General features: G+C 49.5%; 2 protein-coding genes across 4 annotated transcripts in view; one reads left to right on the top strand and one right to left on the bottom strand.

Moving 5' to 3' along the window:
- Nucleotides 1-1,272, top strand: part of LOC100010349 (transmembrane 9 superfamily member 2-like) — an 88,133-nt gene extending 86,861 nt beyond the window's left edge. For both annotated transcript variants that reach the window (XM_056809379.1, XM_001363320.5), the window contains one exon: nt 728-1,272. In XM_056809379.1, coding sequence (XP_056665357.1) covers nt 728-795 — 68 coding nt within the window. In that variant the 3' untranslated portion in view covers nt 796-1,272. The remainder of the gene's footprint in view (nt 1-727) is intronic.
- Nucleotides 1,273-2,357: 1,085 nt separating this feature from the next.
- On the bottom strand, nt 2,358-16,006 carry GPR101 (G protein-coupled receptor 101). 2 transcript variants are annotated; one of them, XM_056809381.1, is made up of 4 exons: nt 13,714-13,899; nt 13,385-13,519; nt 13,042-13,081; nt 2,358-12,602 (listed from the first exon to the last, which is right to left on the bottom strand). In XM_056809381.1, exon 4 carries the CDS (start codon nt 12,471-12,473, stop codon nt 11,136-11,138), a length of 1,338 nt encoding a protein of 445 aa, XP_056665359.1. In that variant the 5' UTR covers nt 12,474-12,602; nt 13,042-13,081; nt 13,385-13,519; nt 13,714-13,899; the 3' UTR covers nt 2,358-11,135. The 2 variants fall into 2 exon arrangements, with proteins under 2 accessions (XP_056665359.1, XP_056665358.1); XM_056809380.1 differs by lacking the exon at nt 13,714-13,899 and adding an exon at nt 15,713-16,006 and having other exon boundaries at nt 10,458-12,602.
- Between the last annotated feature and the right edge of the window lie 1,952 nt (nt 16,007-17,958).

The raw sequence follows: 17,958 nt of genomic DNA, 5'->3' as shown, positions 1-17,958 counted from the left end.
AAGGGAAAGAATTTGGAACTCAGTGTTTTAAAAAACAAATGTTCAAAATTGTTTTTACATGTAATGGGGAAAAATAGAATATTACTGAAGAAAAGAAAGGGCTTTCTTTGATGAGAGGCAGGCAAGCTTTAGTGAAGTCAAATCCTGTTTCTGCCATGTGCTAGCTGTGTGACCCTGGGCAAATCACTTCATCCTCTCAGAGAGCTAGGCAGCTCAAAGACCCTGCTGCCTCTCAGCTTGATGAAGTCACATCTAAAAAAGTCTGGGAATGGAGCGGGAGCACTTCACAATTGTTTCAGTTGGTGGCCCAAGATTTTGCTATCTTCTAGAACAACAATAATAATTACAATAGCTAACATTTCTGTAGCACTGTGTTCTAGGCACTGTGCTGAACACTTTCCAGTTGCTGTCTCATTTGATCCTCACAACAACCCTGGGTGGGGAGGGCTATTTATCTTCTCCATTTTATAGATGAGGAAACTGAGGCAAAGAACAGTGAAGTGACTTGTCCATGGTCTCACAGCTGATAAGTATCTGAGGTTGGTTTTGAACTCAGGCCTTCCTGATTCCAGACCTGAGCTCTATCTACTCTCCCACTTGGGGGATTTCCTAAAATTTCATAGCATCAGCAAGCCCTCCTAGAAATGGCCATGCTTTATGTTTTCAAGAAAGGGTTATGATTTGTGAGAATTTCTACTTAACCAAGATCTTTTTCATTCCATTTCAGGGACCATTGGATTTTTTGCCTGCTTCTGGTTTGTCAGCAAGATTTATAGTGTCGTGAAGGTGGATTAAGTCTCTGCCATGGCCTTCCTTGTTGTGAAGTTCTCAAGGAAATGTTAACTGTTTAAGAGGAAGCTTTTTTTTCGAGACCTCAGAGTTGAATAGTTTCAATGGCAGAAAACAGCACTCTCATAGGAAACAAACTTTTAGGGGATGCAGGTTTACACTGATTTCCTTGAAATGGTTTTAATTTAAATCAGTAGGAACAGCTGAAAATCAGTTTTTTTTTCAAACTACCAGGTATAGAATACCTTGTATTCTATCTACTTCCACCTCCCTTTTTGGTTCAGCACAAGTGGTTTCTCCATCAGACTGACTGGCTAGTAAGTCTTATGTCAAATGTGCATTTTTCCAACTCAGAAACTGACTGTGCCTTTCTACCAGCCCTTGCTATGTAGCTTGGAGAGTCCATTTGTTAGGCAAGATCTTAGACCTGGTGAAATAGCAAACACTTCTGTCTTTGTCATTCAATAAAACTGCATACCTTGAGCTGCAGAGCCTGGCCCGTTTGTATTTGGTCACTGATCACCCTTCTTTGGGGATCAGGGAAAGCTATGGGTTTAACCCGTGAAAGTGACAAAGGGTCAGTGCACTTGCTGCCTCTGTTTCTGGGCTTAATCAGGACCCTCGGCTGTCAACCACCCCCTTGTTTTTGCCTTGCTAACTAACCTTGCCTTTCATGGTGGTTCAAAACAAATGATGTTTGAACTTTTCCTAAATAGACTTTGATAGTAAATCTTGGTTGGGTCTTAGATTTTGGGGAACTGCACATAGGTCCATATAGACCCCTTCTAAAGGGAAATCCTAGATGGGCTTGTTTCTCAAGATAGTAAGTTTCTCATGACTAGAGGCCTTTATTTAGAGGTTAAATGGCCACTTTCAGGAATGGGGCAGGCTTCAGTGGGGTTAGCCTATGTAATTCCTAACTTCCTTGCCAACTCTTTCAGTGGCTACAAAACTTGGAGCCACCAACCTAATCCACATAGTTGGACATTCTCATTTTATAGGCAGAACAAAAAACTGACTGAGGCCCTTCCAACCCCATGCCTCTCTTCTGTAACGACTCCCGTCCTCCTCAGTGGCTTTAAGGCCCACTGGCTATCTTCTTCAGCAGAAATGGTTCCTTGATATACTCATTCTGAATCCTATGTTCTCTCCTTTGGCCCATGGGCCTTCCTTTTTCCTAACCTTCTGGGGAATGCCAACCTGAAACCCAAGACAATGTGTGAGTTGGAGGGGGTGGGCAGAGTACTAGGGAGGCAGGGAATTGAGTGGAGCTGATATATATGGCCCATGATGTTGGCCAATGGCCAGATTCCCACTAGACCCACAACTAAGTCAAAGTGTTTGTTCCAGGTGGGAGAGAGGGAGAACTTTATCCTACGAGCTGCCCTCCTAACTGGATCATGACAGAGGTCAGATCTGGCACCTTTATTTGAGGAATTTCCCTTGACTCCCCACCCCCCCTCCAGTGGTGGCCATCAGGTGTGCCCCTCATTAGAAGTGTGGTATATACATATTGTGCATCTGTTTTTCTAGTCTGGTCAAAATGAAAATCTCAGCCACTTCCAACAGAGATGTGAAATTAGACTTTATTGAGTTTACAGAAGAAAACAGCAAAGATAGTGTAATAGTATATTTAAAGACATAAGCATTACTTAATCTACTTTAAATACATTCTTCAAGCAGGACTCCATTCTCTGTCCAAGAAAAGTGTGCTGAAAACCTTTTATAAATGATTCCATTAAAGCAAGCCTACTGGTCTTTGACAGAGTACCCCTGCCTACTGGGCCAACTTAGCTAGGCAAAACGGCAAAGTGGGCAGCATGGCATAGTGATAAAGCACCCTGGACTTGGTCCCATGGCCAGCCTGGTGCTCAAGAAATGGGAGTTGCTATTATGGAAGAAGGTGATTTGAGGGCGAAGGAATTTCTTCTGGTGGAAGGAAGGAAGGAAGGAAGGAAGGAAGGACAGACTGCCCAATTTGTGCCGTTAAGATACACTGTGCCTTTGGGGGCTTTGTCCCCAGAGTTGGACAAATTTTGTGAAAAGGCACTTCTATTACAAACATATTGTAACATCTTTAAAAATTTTTTTTAAAAAGGAAATGAAAAATTCCCATAGTAAAGAGCATAAACGTCTATTATTTTCTGGCTCAGAGAGCCTCACATGGAATTTTGTTCTAAACCCAGGTTTTGGAAATTGAGGAGGACTCAATGGAGATAGAAATCATTTTTTCTTTTAAACCTAGCAGTAACAAAATTCATTGAATTCTCTTTTTTTTCTTGTGTGATACAAGTGATCTAGAGGCTAGCCGTGCCCACCCTCAATTGTAGGACCTCCCCATTCACCGTCCATTCCGCCTCTTGTGTGTGTGTGTGTGTGTGTGTGTGTGTGTCTTAATAATTTAGAGAAATTGAGGTGCACACCATTGGTGAAGAGCAGGGCCAGAGAGCTTGTTTGCTACTTGGGGTAGTTGTGAGAAAAGGGGCAGAGTCAAAGATATTGAGTAGATTTTGGGGAGACAAAGGAGCAGACTTTAGGTCTCATAGACTCCTCCCCCTTCCATTATAGGTGGAAGAAATGTTAATGTAAGGTAATATATTCCAAACATCTGGTTGGAGTCCTTACCAGAATTAAATGGTATACCATGACCCAATTCATGCCAATTGGACCACTGCACTGTTCCAGTAATTTGTCACATTCAAAGCACTGATAGGATAAGAGCGGTGGGGTGGGGACAAGTTGTGGAGGTCATGTTTTCCCAAGAATTACCGATAGAAAAAAGACAAGTTGAAGAAAGGGAATTCCTGGGGAATTTGTTGAGCTATCATGATTTGTCATGGCCAATTGGTGCCCGATTCCAAAAGCTAGGCTTTACTCTGGACACATCTCTGTTGGTTAAGTGCTAGATGGGCCTAGGCAGTGCCAAGTTGTCTCCTGCTCAGTGTCCAGGAGAGGGTCTTCCCAGGAGGGAAAGATTGTAATTGGCTGTCCATTTTGTTATGCAGTCAATGGGAGGGGGGTGGTGGGTGACAGGTGCCCATTGTGTTGTGGACAATGCCGGCTAGGCCTTCAGTCTACACTATTAGCTCATGTGTTGATAGCCAGTTGTCTTAGAATGGGGTTTCACCTCCCAGTCTGGCCAGTAGTTTAAAAAGAAACCTTGTCGATAGCCTTCAGAAGACGCTGGCCTCTTAGCCATACGTGAAACCCCTTGTACTCTGTTCTGTACCCATAAGAAAAACAACTGAGCTGTTCTACTCCAGAAATTGAGAAATGATTGAATCCTCCCCTCTTTCAGGAGTTCCCTTTCTAGCACGATGCGTATACACTGCCCATATAAGAAAGCGACTAGCTACACGGACACAGACTAATATTTAGCACCTTCGTTGTCAAAGAACATTTACAATAACAATAGTAATAGGAATAATATTAATATTAATAATAATTAACATTTATATAGTGTTAAGGTTTGCAAAGCGGCATATTATATACATTAGCTTGTTTGGGTTTCACAGCACCCCCCCGGAAGGGGATGCTACATGCGATACCCCTATTCTACGGAGAAGGACACAGGCTTAGGGGCTAAGTAGTTACTTGCTTAAGGATATATAGCTAGCAAGTGATGAGTGATATCAGGAGATAGGATTTGAACCCAGGTCTTCTTGCTTCCAAGGCTTTGCCATTCTCCTGTATCATGCTGTCTCTCGCATAGAGAAACAATAAAGCCCCAATTAAAAGCCATCTCGTTGGCTTCCTTCAACCTTCTAGACAAAGAGATGTTCAGTAACCGTTGGACCAAGCAAACCTTGAACGACTAGGAGTTCCCATATTTCCTGGGATTCTAAAAGATGGCAGGGATGGGGGAGCCAGTGATTTTTGATTGACCATCAGAACCAATCCTGAGCCTCACCTGCCCACCACCCAGCCCCAGGCTTAAGTGGGAACCCCCCAAAGTGGAGTGGGCTGTGTGAGCCAGTGATTAGCGGCCCCCCTCTGCCATCTCAGCAAGTGGTAAGCAGCTGAGAGGCTCCTTTAAGCCTTTGCTCAAACAAGGAAGAAAACACATTTTGTTGGAGTATTCCCTCTTGGCAGCAGGGCTGCTATTTCAAAGCAAAAAAAAAAAACCAAGCATGAGGGGAAATATTTTTTGATATTTTGCATCTCAAAATGTGCATTGGGTGGGGGGAAGGCTATCGAGCCTTAACTCTAGTTGTATTAGCGCCATCTTTGTTTCATATTGAGAATTTTACCTTTAGTCACACTCATTATCATAATGTCTCCACTCCAAGCAGTAAACATCTCCAAGAGATGGCCGGCAAATTTAGACGAATTACCAAGCTAGAGAGATCGGAGATAACATTTTATCCAACCCCCTTATCTCACAGACGAGGGACCTGAGGCCCCAGAAGGGAAATAACCCGACCAAGGTCACAAAGGTAACCTTAGTGGAGATGGGATTGGAAGCCAAAGCCTTTGACTCCAAATCCAGAACTGGAAAAAAAGGTTAGTCCAATCATTTCAATGAGACTCTTGGTCATCTAACGATGACTTTTATAATTGTAAAGATAGCATTTTTGGATGAACAAAGGGGGGAAGAGTTCAGTTTCTACCCTCATACGTCAATCTTTGGCCAAAGAGATGGTCCAATCTTTTTCACTGTGGGTGGGGGAGATGTCGAGCACCTAAGGCCCACCATAGCAGGATATGAATAGGACCCAAAAAGAGATGGATTTCCACATCTCTCCCATACTGGGCCACAGAGAAGCCAGCAAGCTTCAGCTTTCAGTGCCATCTAAATGTGTTGCTCACATCTAACTGGAAGCATTATTTCAGCTTGAGCAGACAGTTTCATTTCTCTCTGAATCTTAACTTCCCAATCTCTAAAATGGGACTAACACTTATATGAGAGGTTTCATGCTTATAGTGAAGAAAAAGCTTTGTAAGTCCCTAGATGCTGTAGAAATGGGAGGGTGATGATGATGGTTATTATTCTCAGAATCGGAGGAAAAGAACCATAATTCACTTTCTCAAACTCCTTCCAAGCCCTTGTGACATCAAAGGATAGCCACATGCCTTTTTTTGGTGACCTGGAAACCTAGGTTGCTGAGAAGTCCTTTACCTCGCCTCCAGTCACTTAATTGCCTTTCCGTCCCCCTGTCCTCATCCTTCTTCCTGTCTCCCTCTATTTTCACTTACCGGAAAGGTCCTGGGCTAGCAGATCTGACAGTCAGCTGGAGGTTAGTTCCTCAGCTCCAGGGTCCCTTGGGGTTCGCCTGGAATTTCTGTGAATACCTAGCTGGTCCTGGGTTCAGGGAAAGGGAGTTTAGGCTGTTTAGGCAGGCAGGTAAATGTGGGAAGGCAAGTCGCCAATGAGGATGTATGAAGAGGCCAAAAGCACCAGCCACTGCTGTTAAAGGGATAGGGAGGAAAGGGAAACTTGGGGGCTCTAAGCCCCAACAGAGGGTCCCTCATCTCTTTAAGTAGGGACGCAACTGTTTTTCCAAGCATTTTTAGATAGCTTGTGCGTCAAAGCGGCTCTTATACCCAGGCAAACTAGATGCTCTACTATTTTTTATTAAATTCATAATCCTAAATAAAATCATTTTAACATCTATTCTACTTCCTATATTTGGAACTAATGAGATGTTTAAATGTCCTAAGAAGCCAAAATATGAAGCCTTCAAAAAGTTATTATACAGAACCACAAAAGCCTTAAACAAAAAAGAAAGTCGTTATATGGACTCACAAAAGCCTTTTAAAAATCAAAGAAAGAAAGTCATTACGTAGACTCACAAAAGGCTGAAAAAAAAGAAAGCCATTATTCAGACTCAAAGAATCTGGAGGCCGGAAGGGACCTCAGAGGTCACCAATTGCAACTTCTTGAATAAGAATCCCTTCCCCAGCATCCTCAGGAGATAAGGGGATAGCTAGCTAGCCTTTGCTTGAAGCTCCTCTAGGAATGGGGAGCTCATTACCTGCCTAGGTATACCATCCCACTCTGGAAGAGCTTTGCCAGGAAAATCTTCCTTACCATCAAACTCTCACAATGTTCCTAGTTCCCCTGGAGCCAACTAGAATGACTCTAATCCCTCTCCCATCTGGCATTTGGGGGGGCAGCACCCCCTCCTTTACTCAAATCTTAACTTCTCAAGGTAAACATCTGTCAGCCAATCTTCTAATGGCATAAAATCAAGAGACATATAGCATGATGGATTGAGGGTTGGAAGAGATCTTGGAGGCTATCTGTTCCAACCCCCTCATTTTACAGATGAGGAAACTGAGGCCCACAGAGGCACAGTGACTTGCCCAAGGTCACATAGCTAGTAAATTGGCAGAGCCTGCATTTCATTCAGGAGCCCCAGACCTTCAGATTCAGTACTCTATCCAATATACTAGCTGCCTCATAAATGCCTGGGAGGCTAACTAACTTTTTCTCTTGTGCTCACCTATTTTCAAATGACAGAATATCGTGTGCCAATTGACTTCCTAATTTAGTGCTTTTATTGGAGTTAGCACATAATTGTTCTGTAATAAAAAATGGCAGCAAAGCTGAATCTTATCAGATCAAAGGTCCTTTTTCTTAGCTTCTCACACCGAAAAAGGTCTTTGCTTCCATCAAAAGATCTGTGATATACATCTTTCCCATAATTAAAAATTATTTACCAAAAGAATGAAAGCCGAATAAGATTATGGGGGAAAGAGGTATTCGAAAATTAAATTGCTGGATTTCAACACGATCTGAGAATGGCAGGTGCACTGTGAAATGGACCCCAAAGGGTTCGAAGGATGGGAATTTGATTTTGAATTGAGAGCAGTCTGGTAAAGCAAGACAGGCAATGTCGATTAATGGCTAGCTATGGTCAGCCTTGAAATAAGGAGGTGGGAAAATAGAGGGGGAAAGAAAAAGACAGGGAAGAGGGGCTGGGAGAAAGGAGGAAGAGAAGAGAGAATGGGAGAGAGGAGGGAGAGACAGGCAGGGGAGAGAAGGAAAAGAAAGAGGTAGGGGAGAGGAAAAAGGGGAAGAGAGAAAAAAGGGAAGGAGGGAGAGAGAGAAGGAAAAGAGAGAAGAGAGGGGGAGAGAGGCAGGAGAAAAGGAGGGAATAGTGGCTGGGGAGAGAAAGGAAGAGAGAGGTGGCTGAGAGAAAGGAGAGAAAGAAAAGGGAGAGAAAGAGGAGAGACCGGAGGGAAGCAGGCAAAACATTTTTTTCTGAAATGGTTTTTGGCAGTTGAGTTTTTAAAATAACAAGTGGCTCAATTTCAACAAATGCCTTAAGAATGTGATTACATAAATAAATTTTAAATAAATAAAAAAATAATAAAAAAAATAAAAAAGAATGTGATTACAATACAATCTGCCTAACTGGGTACTCTCTAGCCAAAATATAGTCAACCGAGAACAGCCTTAAATACTAGAAACAGCTTTGAAATCACAGAATCCCTATCTTGGGTTGGATGGGACCTCCCAGGTTATCCAGTCCAACCCCCCCATTTTACAGATGAGGAAACTGGGGCTTCAGAAAACTTGAGTGACTTGCCCAAGGTCACACCGCTCCAAAGAGGAGAAGCTGAGATTTGAGCCCAAATCCAGTCTCTTTCTCCTCTGATTAAAAGATGGGTCATTGGGGCCACTGATTCCCTCAAGTACCTTTTGGGGACGGGCAGATAAAAGACCAAGATGGCCATACCTTTAGGAACTGGAGCAGATACAATACTGTTCCTTTTTTTTAGCTTTAAAAAATCCATGAACTTCAGTGTACATCCTGCCCTATGCATGTGATCACAGATCCCGAATTAAGCCAGCTTTCCTGGATGGATCTATACGACAGGCTCGGGTCCGGTTAGCTAAATGCTATTTTGTTCTTTCCCTCCAGATGCTGACCACTGACAACTGGACCCTCCAGCTATTCTCAGCCTAGCTAGAGAGCTATTTAGCTTCTTCCCCCAAGAGCTCTTGTCACATTCAGTGAGGAGGAATAGATAGAAGTCTCTGAAAATGCTTGAGATCCTAGGAGTTCTAATGGGATATCAGGATCTCAAAAAGATGGGGTTCAAGGTTGTCAATATTGCCTCGTCTATTTTGGGACCCTGGAATTGACCGTAATTTTTATGTTTTTGCACCCCCCAACTTATTTGGCTTCACAGTTTGTTTGACATGGTTATAGGGGACTGGACGATCAGATCAACCATCCGAGTGTCTGTTTTACCTCGGGGAGATCTAGCTTCCGTAATCAGAATAGGGACCCCGATGTATATAGCCTTAGCCAAAAGGGTTTGGTTATTTCCTGCTCTATGTGACATGATGTTCTTCTCTAGTAACCCAATGGAACATAAAGATATTTTGTCAGGGTTTCCCCAAAGCCCCCTCCTTTTCTGACAGAAATATTCAGGCTACGTTTGAATGGAACAGCTTGATTTCTAGATTGAATTGGGAACAGAACATGGTGGGGCAGTAAATATCAACCCATTTGCTCTCAGTTCTGCTCTCTGGGGCTAAGCAGAACGAAGCTAACGATCCCCCTTCTGGGTGACATCCCTTCCAATACATTTCTGGTACCTTCAACCAGGCTTGTTACGGCGTCATCTGGAAGCCATTGGCCTCCTCTGGGTGCCCTCGGACTTATCAGTGGCTTATTAAAGTGTGCCCCCCTCCTCAAACTGCTCCAGATGTGGTTTGAGCAGGGCAGAGGACAGCAGAAGGATCACTCCTGGGGTCCTAAATGTTGCCCCTAGAGCTTGATGTAGCCCAAGCTCATGGGGGAAATTTGAATTGCCACGTCCCACTGTCCTAAGCTCATGTTAAGCTTAGAGTCCACTGAAATCCCCCTGTCATTTCTGGAACTGTTGGTTAGCCTCCCTTCCCCTCTTGTTCTTAGAGGGGATTTTTTGAGTTCAAGTGTAAGAATCTCTATGAATCTCTACAACAGTTCCCCAGATTGGATTCAGACCCATCTTTTCGAGTGTGTCAGGATCTTCTCCTATCCTGACTTTGCTCTACAACATGTTGGTTCTCAGAGTTTTGTGGCAGCTGCAAATTTGCTAAGCATACCATCTATGTGGTGCTATAACATTAGTTACTCACCAGGGAGTGTCATACTTTCCTCTCCAAAGTCTTTTCAGACTCCCTCCTCTCTCTCTCTCCCTTACCTGCTGGGAGCTCGGAGGCTATTAGAAGCTCTGCAGGAGGAAGAAAAACAGCTGGGGCTGCATGGAAGCAGTCTCTGCGTCCCCTTTGGGACCATTGGGCATCCCAAGAGTTGGTTTCCCACTGCTGCCGGCCGCTTTGCCTCTCTTAGTTCCTATGTGTGACGGCTGTCACCGAACCATGCTTTCTAAGGAGAGGCGTCGCTCCTGTGGGCAGTGCCAACAATGCAGGACCTTGGCCCTGTCCAGTTCACCTCAAGGAATGCCTTAGCAGAAGTGCCTGTTTTCTGAAACAGAAGGAACAGGCAGAGAAAATTGAACACATGCTTATTTTACAATCCTGTTTTTGTGCCTAGAAGTCCGTTAAAGGAGGAGGAAAGGGGAAACACCAGAGTGTTTCCCTTTCCGACATCACTCCAATAGGAAATAGGAGATATTTGTCAATAATGCCCACTGGGGCGAGTCTCCTGATTTCCCATGTAGCCTTCTCCATCCTACAAAAACAGGAGTTGACAGTAAATGAGAGCTGATGGTGTGCTTCCCTCCCTCCCTCCCCCTTTGCAGTGGCCAAGACTCCCATTTCACATATGTCCTGGGATCTTTGGCCACTCTCTGTGCCGCTGCCAGAACTTTGGAAACCCCTCCTGACATTCTGTCCATCACTGAGCCTTCGGCGATGGCAGTTGCCTTCTTCCATGGTTGGACCATGTGGCTGATCTCAAAAACCCTGGAAAGGAAAGTTCACCTGGGTTTCTTGAGTCATTTTCCCTACGTTCATGTGGCAGGTGACTATCACATCTGGAGTCCCTGCCCACTGTGGTCCTGGCTACTAAAAGTGCCGTGTTTCCACCCAAGTTCCTTTAAGGGAACCTGGGCAGACACGGTAGCTGTAGCTCCAGGGGTAGGTGAAAATCCTGAGCACAGTTCTAGGGTGGAGAGTGTGATGATAGAGTTCTTGGAATTTGGTGCTTAAATATCTCAGAGGTGGGGGGGGGAGGTTGGAGGGTCTGGAGGGGAGGAGAGAAGGTTCTGCTCAGAGTCCCAAGAGTTCTTGGCTCATAGCATGGAGTCCCTGCCTGGCCCCTCCATTTCTAATCTACTAATTTACAGAGGAAATGACTGCTCGTCAGTCTTTGCCTGTGACTGGATGGCCCAGAGAAATGCTCTCTCTAGTGATCTCTGGTGCCAGCCGCCTGGATGCCCGTCTAGGCTTTCCAGGCTGAAGCCACAGAGTAGTGGGAGTGGAAAGTCCTGCTGTCGGCCATGGGGAAGTTGTTGTCCATGCTGGAGTTCTGCCCGATTGGCCCTCTGCAGAAGAGCCGCAGCAACAGAAAGGCCAGTTCCTTCTTGATGCTCTTGTGCATGTAACCGTAGGTGTAAGGGTGGAGGCAGCACTGCAGGAAAAACAGCAGGAAGACCCAGGTGTTGACCCATGGGTGTGCTGGGCCCACCACGGAGGAGACGATAGCCAGCACGCAGTAGGGGCCCATGCACAGGATGAAGGAGGTGATGATGACAAAGATCACTCGGGCAGCCTTGCAGTGGTATGGGCTGGGCTTGAAGAGGCGCCTCCGGGGGATCATGTGGAAGGAAGGTTTTGGGTCCTTGCGGTCCACATCGTCTTCCTCCTCCACGTCGCTCCCCTGTTCCACCACCACAGTGCTCGACTCCACGGGTTCCGGGATGCGGGGCCTCATGGGATGCACTAAGGCGTTCTGCCTTCGGGCTGCTCGGAACACCATCCCGTAGCAGGCCACCAGGATGGCCCCCGGGAAGAGGAAGGACAGCAGGATGTTCAGGGCCGTGTAGGAGGCGCTGGAATTCCAGAGGATGAGGCACAGAGAGCTGTCCCGGTCAAAGCCGATGTCCCCCCAGCCGAAGGCAGGTGGGGTGCTCTGAATCAGGCTCACCAGCCAGGTGGCCAGGATGAACATGGCTCCCCAGAGGGTTGTCATCTTGTTGGGATAGGACAGAGGGTAGATGATGGACAGGTACCTGTCCACGGACACCAGCACGATAGTGTTGATGGAGGCATAGGCGAAGAGGTGCATCAGGGTCACCATGGCAGTGCAGAGATGGTCGCTCAGGGGCCAGAAGGAAGGCAGAGAGCCTGCCACCACCCAGGGCATCACCACGGCCGTCTGGAGCAGATCTGCGATGAGGAGATTGAGGATGAAGCGGTTGGCCACCTGCAGGAGCGGAGGCTTCCGGCGGAACACCAGCAGCAGCATGCTGTTACTCAGGAGGGACACGCAGATGAAGGAGCAGAGAACCGAGATCCGGATGATGCAGTGGAAGAGGCTGACCAGAGAGTGGTCCAGGCTGCTGCCGCCGCCGCCGCCGCCGCCGCCGCCGCTGCTGCCGCTGCCGCTGCCGCCGCCGCCGCTGCCGCCACCGTCGTTGGCACTGCTGACGGTGCTGATGGTGCCATCGCTGATGCTCGCGTTCCCCGCACTGCCACAGTCTCGGACGTACGTGCTGCTGTTGCTCGGGCCCACTGGGAAATGGGTGGAGGAATTCCCGAGGTCCTGGGGCAGAGCCATGGTTCCCAAACTGGTCGAGGCTTTGTCTAGGAAGCGGAGAGCCAGGAGAGCGCTGCTGCGTGCAGACGACGGCGCGGCGATCAGACGCCGCTAAGGTCTGAAGGAGAGCTCACGGCTCTTTCCAGGGCCCTAAACAAATGCGTGCGAACAGTTACCCTCCAAAGTTCACCTGCCTGCTGCCTCCCTGGTGACTGACTGGTGGCCCAACGAGCCCCCCACCCCGGCCCAGGGCGAGCCTGGGCCACGAATTGCAATGGCGCTGTGGCCACGGCCCAGCAGCCCCCTTCTGCCCTCCTTCCTCGACAGCCGCGAGCTGCCCCCCCTCCCTCCCCCCTGGGTAGGCACCGGAGGTAGGTAGCGGCTGCAGTTTACCATGGAGACCAGCTCGCACTGGAACACTGGCTCCCATCGATTTCTCGCTTTCTCATTCTAACAGCACCGAGTGAAGAATGCGGGCAGGGTCCGGGCTGCCAGATGCTCGGGATGAAGAAGTGGCCCCTGACAGCTGGAGAACAGCTGGCCGCACCCTCTGGGGCCGTTAGTGGGCGGGGGGGGGGGGAGTACTTACCGGGAGGGCCCTGGCGAAGCCCCGAGTGGCAGGAGCGACCCTGTAGTGGGGGGCGAAAAGGGTGAGTGGAAGCGAACAGGAAAAAAGCCACCGCCCCGCCCCCCGCCCCCCACCCCCCGTTAGCCGTTACGGAAGGGAGAGGAAGAAGAGCTTGCGCCAGACAATATCTAGTTAAATGACGGCGGCAGATAGCGCAAGAGACAAAGGGTTAAAAGGCCAAGAGTTCATTAGGAGCCTTCGGAGGCGCCGGCCGCAGGGAGTCGGGGGTCCCACAGAGCTGCCGGCGGCGGCGGCGGCGGCGGGGCGGTTCCCTTCCCAGCCGAGTTCCTAGAAATGGGCTTACCTGTTGATGCCCCGATCCAGCGAGCGATCGGCTCCGCTCTTCCCTCGACGACGCCGCCTCCGCCACCGCTGGGGAAACGGCCAAAGCTTAGTCCTTCTCCTCTTTATGCCACGAGCGTGTCCGCGAGGTTCGGGGCTGGAAAAGAAGAAAACGCCTGCTTGAGCTCCGCTCCTCGGAGCAAGCGGCTTCCTCCGAGTGTGTGTGTGCGCGCGCGCGCGTGCTCCGCTGTCTGGCAGCCGAGCCGGCGGGCGGGCAGCGGAGATTGCCGCGGGCAGGTCCGGGCTGAGCCGCTGCGCTGCGGGCGCTTTAAGTCCCTGCCAGCAGCTTACAAGCCGAGCCGGGAAGGTAGCCTCTGCGGCCGGCTCACCGCCGATCCTCGACGCAGCCCCGCTCTGAGAGCGGAGGCTCCGCAGCTGCTTGGCTGCCCTTGATGTCTGCAGGAGACAGCTTCAGGGAGAGGTAGCCTCGGCTCCGGCGCGCTGTGGCAATGACAGCATTACAGTCCTGGCACTTATACTCATGATGTCAGTGTGAGGAATGACCTACCAGGATTTGGGGCCTGAGCGGAGGGGGGAGGGAGCGGGCGGGGGGGGGGGAAGGCGGGGGCGGGAGAGGCGGGGGGGCGGGGAGGGTCTCATTCGCTTTTGCGGGGAGGAAAAATTTTGTCCTTTTGAAAATCGGGGCTCAGGGATATTTTCCTGCCTCGTTTTTTTTCTTTCTTTCTTTTTTCCCTTTTCTTTCTTTTTTTTCCCCCTGAGAACCAAATTCTGATAGATACCTCGGCTGGCTCGGAAGTTAAAAGCCCTGCCTGCGTTTAAAAGCCTACCTCTGCTCGCATCTACCTGAGTGACCTTGAGCAAGTCATCCTCCCCCAGACCCCCGGCCCAGTCAGTGCCCCTCCCCAAGCCCTCCACTCACTACCTGTGTGATTTGCAGCCAATCACTTGGATCGCTTCTGTTCCCGGGACTGCCTGTGACCCCAAACAAGTCCCTTCCCTCGGTTCTGCTCCCTCCTCTTAGAGGGTCTCCGAGGCCCCTTCCAGCTGGAAAGCCCCTCCTGGAAAATCCCCCGAGCCCGTGCTCGGAGAACTGTTTACAGACGGGTTTCCACTCCTTTTCTCCCTGGCGCCTCACAATAGCCTTTCCGGGGAGATGCCGCAGGCATTATTAACCCTCTGGTATAGTACTGCGCGCACGGGGTAAAAACTGCTTGGCTCACCCGGCCAGGGAGGGGCAGAGGCGCAATTGGAATTCGAGGCTCTCCTGATTTCAATCGACTGTCCAGGAGATTCCTAGCTCCGAAGACCAGTTAGCTGCGGCCCCCGCCCCCGCCCTCATTTTACAGAGAAGGAAACTGAGGCACAAGACGAGAAAGGGCCCTAGCCAAGGTCACACAGGGAACAAGCAGCAGAGGGAGAATTCGAACCCTTGTTCTCAGCCTCCAGAGCCCGGGTTCCTCCTATTGTACCATTTCCTCCTCCTTTCCGCTTCACCACAAGGATGCTCTCTTATTCACAAATCCCAATCACTCTGACATACGGAATTGAAACCAGAAAACGTCTCAGACAGACATACAGATGCTTAACAAAGCCTCGCACTTCCAGGAGCCAGACCTTCCGGGGTACGGCCATTCCCTCCCCCAGGGCAGACCTCGATCGCTCCCCACCCTAGAAGGCAGTGCGGTAGCAAGAACAAACGTTGCATTTGGATTCAGAGGACCTCAAATAGGGATCTCCCTATTTGTTCTCCCACTTGCTACCTCCATGACCTTGGCCAAAGCATGTCCCCTGCCCGGACCTCAGTTTCCCCCTCTGTAAAATGGGGTGGGGTGGACTCGATGGCCTCGGGGGTCCCTGGCAGCTCTAGATCTGGGCTCCTGCGAATATATAGCAACACATTAAGGAACTTGGATCTCTCTGCCCCCAGACTGCCGACCTAGCCAACCACAATTTCTGGTGTCAGAAGTTGTCGGAGGCTCCGAGAGGTTAAGGGATCTATCCGCGGGCACCCAGCTACAACACAGCCATTCTCTGCCCCCGGTCGCTGCAGGTGCTGCCTCTGCAGAAGCAGATTGCAGTCCCGGCAGCCCTCTGAGAGACGCCGTGGCCGAAATCTTTGGCGCCCTGGGGCTAGCCAGGTGCCCGAGCTGTTCCTGCCCGCTGCTAGATGGCCAGGGCAATCTCCCCGGCTCGCGCTCGGCGATTTCCCTTTGACAAGCCGATTTCCGATCGCTCCCCGGCCCTCCAAACGGGCTCCAGCGGCGGCTGCGCCCGCCCCTGTACCTTCCCGTTCGGCGCCCCCCGGCCCCCCACTCCCGCTGTCTCTTACCTGTCTCCGCCTGTTGAAATCCGCGGCTCTTCCTCCCCAGCTCAGCTCGTTTCCCGGCTGCCTCAGAGGCGTCTCCGATCCTCTCGGCTCGCTCGCTCGCGGCTCCAAGTGAGCTCTCCCGCCTGCAGTCTCCCTTCCTTCCTGCCTTCAACAAGCATTTAAGTTCGTGCCCTGGTCTATAGGCACCTGGTATTCCGAGACGACGACAATAAAGACAGCAACCACGACCAGGACCACGAAGACCACAATGACAACCACCACAACGACAGCAAACATTGTTTACCCTCCGAAAGCTGGCTGGGGGGGGAGGGAGGGAGGGAGGATGCGAGGAAGTGCAGGATGGAGAGCGCAGGAGAGGAGACACACTGAGAGAGAGAGAGGGAGAGAGAGACAGAGAGAGAGAGAGAGGGAGGGAGGGAGAGCCAGAGAGCCAGAGTGAGCCCGAAAGAAGCGCGAGAGGGAGGGAGGGAGGGACGAGGGAGCGGGGAGCAGGGGGGAGAGGGACACACACACACACATACACATACAGATGTACAGAGAGGGAGAAGCAGACAGACAGGGAGAAAGACAGACAGAGGGAGGGACAGACAGACAGAAAGGGAGAGGCAGACAGGGAGAAAGACAGACAAACAGGGAGGGAGAGAGACAGACAGACAGAGGGAGGGACAGACAGACAGAAAGGAAGAGGCAGACAGGGAGAAAGATAGACAGACAGGGAGGGAGAGAGGCAGACAGACAGGGAGAAAGACAGACAGAGGGAGGGACAGACAGACAGAAAGGAAGAGGCAGACAGGGAGAAAGATAGACAGAGGGAGGGACAGGCAGACAGAGAGGGAGACAGACAGACAGAAAGGGAGAAAGACAGACAAACAGGGAGGGAGAGAGACAGACAGACAGGGAGAAAGACAGATAGAGGGAGGGACAGACAGACAGAAAGGAAGAGGCAGACAGGGAGGGAGAGAGACAGACAGACAAAGACAGACAGAAAGAGAGAGAGAGAGAGCCAGCCTCATGAACTAGGGACATCGGGAAGAGCTGCCTATAGGAGACTTACCAGACTCCTCCGAATGTTATTTTTCCTTAACAGTGACCACAATGCGTTTTGCCCCTGGATTCCTTCTGAGGCTGAAAGCTCTCACCCTCTTCACTCTTGACCTTGCCTTTGTATTTTTTCATGGAGGTGTCAGTGTGATACAGTGGAATAATCCCAGACTGGGGGATCAGATTCTAGAACTTAATCCCACTTTTAGCTTTTTTTCACCAGTGTCACCTTAGGCAACTCATTTAGCCTCTCTTGGCCTCAGTTTCTTTTTCTGTAAAAATCAAGAGATTGATCTAGAGAGTCTCTGAGGTTCCTTCCAGCTCTAAAGCTGATTTTGTGTGTGACTTCCCCTCTCTGCGCCTCAGTTTCCCTCTCTGTAAAATGAGAGGGCCGTACTCCTTGGCCTTTGCAGTTCCTGTGAGCTCTAAGACTCTGATCCTATGCTGTATCGTCCCTATTTGGGGACTCTCCTATCTGGTCCTCCGGAGCAGGGGCTGCCATCTTCCCTACTGGCAGCGGCAGCCCAGGGCCTGGGGGCGGGGTGGGGGGCGCTGTTTCGGCATTGTAGGTGCTGGATTTGCTGACACTCTTTGGAGAGATGGCAAGCGTCTGGATTGGCCAGCAAGCTGGGGAAGGGCCCGGGCTCCCTAAGATGACTATCCCAGTCGCTGGAATAGCTAGCTGCCTTTCTTTGATGTTCTTTGCTTTCCACAGTCCCCTGAGCTCCTCGGCTAATGGACAAACCTGTTTATTTTTTCTGTGTATGTTTTTGCAGTCTCTGCTTAGTGGCCCCACTATGCCAATAGGTTCCACTTCATGACTCATTTTATCAAGTAGCAGCAAAACATCTGGTCTGTTGGCCAGCAGAACATCTGCTCTGTTCCTATGGCTCTCGCCTCGGACAGCTTATAGCAGTGATTTTCCAAAATATTCCGAGATGGAGAGTCCCCCTAGTAATTCCTTTGTCAACCCACATTTTGAGAGCTAATTGCTGTTATTAACCTCCATGATAATCATCTGTAATAACAATAATTAAGCTATTATTTATAATAGCTCATTTTTCAGGAGCATTTTCGAAGTTTACAAAGTCTTCCCCCCAATAGCCCTTTGACTGGGCTCTCTGGAGCCTATGTGAGAGCAGGGAGGGACCCAGAGATCTCTCACAGGACAGAGTAGGAAAGTGACTTGCTCAAGGTCACACCAG

The sequence above is a fragment of the Monodelphis domestica genome, chromosome X (assembly GCF_027887165.1).
Source record: "Monodelphis domestica isolate mMonDom1 chromosome X, mMonDom1.pri, whole genome shotgun sequence".
Lineage (NCBI taxonomy): Eukaryota > Metazoa > Chordata > Mammalia > Didelphimorphia > Didelphidae > Monodelphis > Monodelphis domestica.
The sequence above is the reverse complement of the archived record's forward strand: the minus strand, read 5'-3'. Positions and strand labels throughout refer to the sequence as shown.

Bases quoted from the DNA above. Each gene is read 5' to 3' on its own strand.
- GPR101 (XM_056809380.1), bottom strand. From the start codon at position 12,473: ATGGCTCTGCCCCAGGACCTCGGGAATTCCTCCACCCATTTCCCAGTG.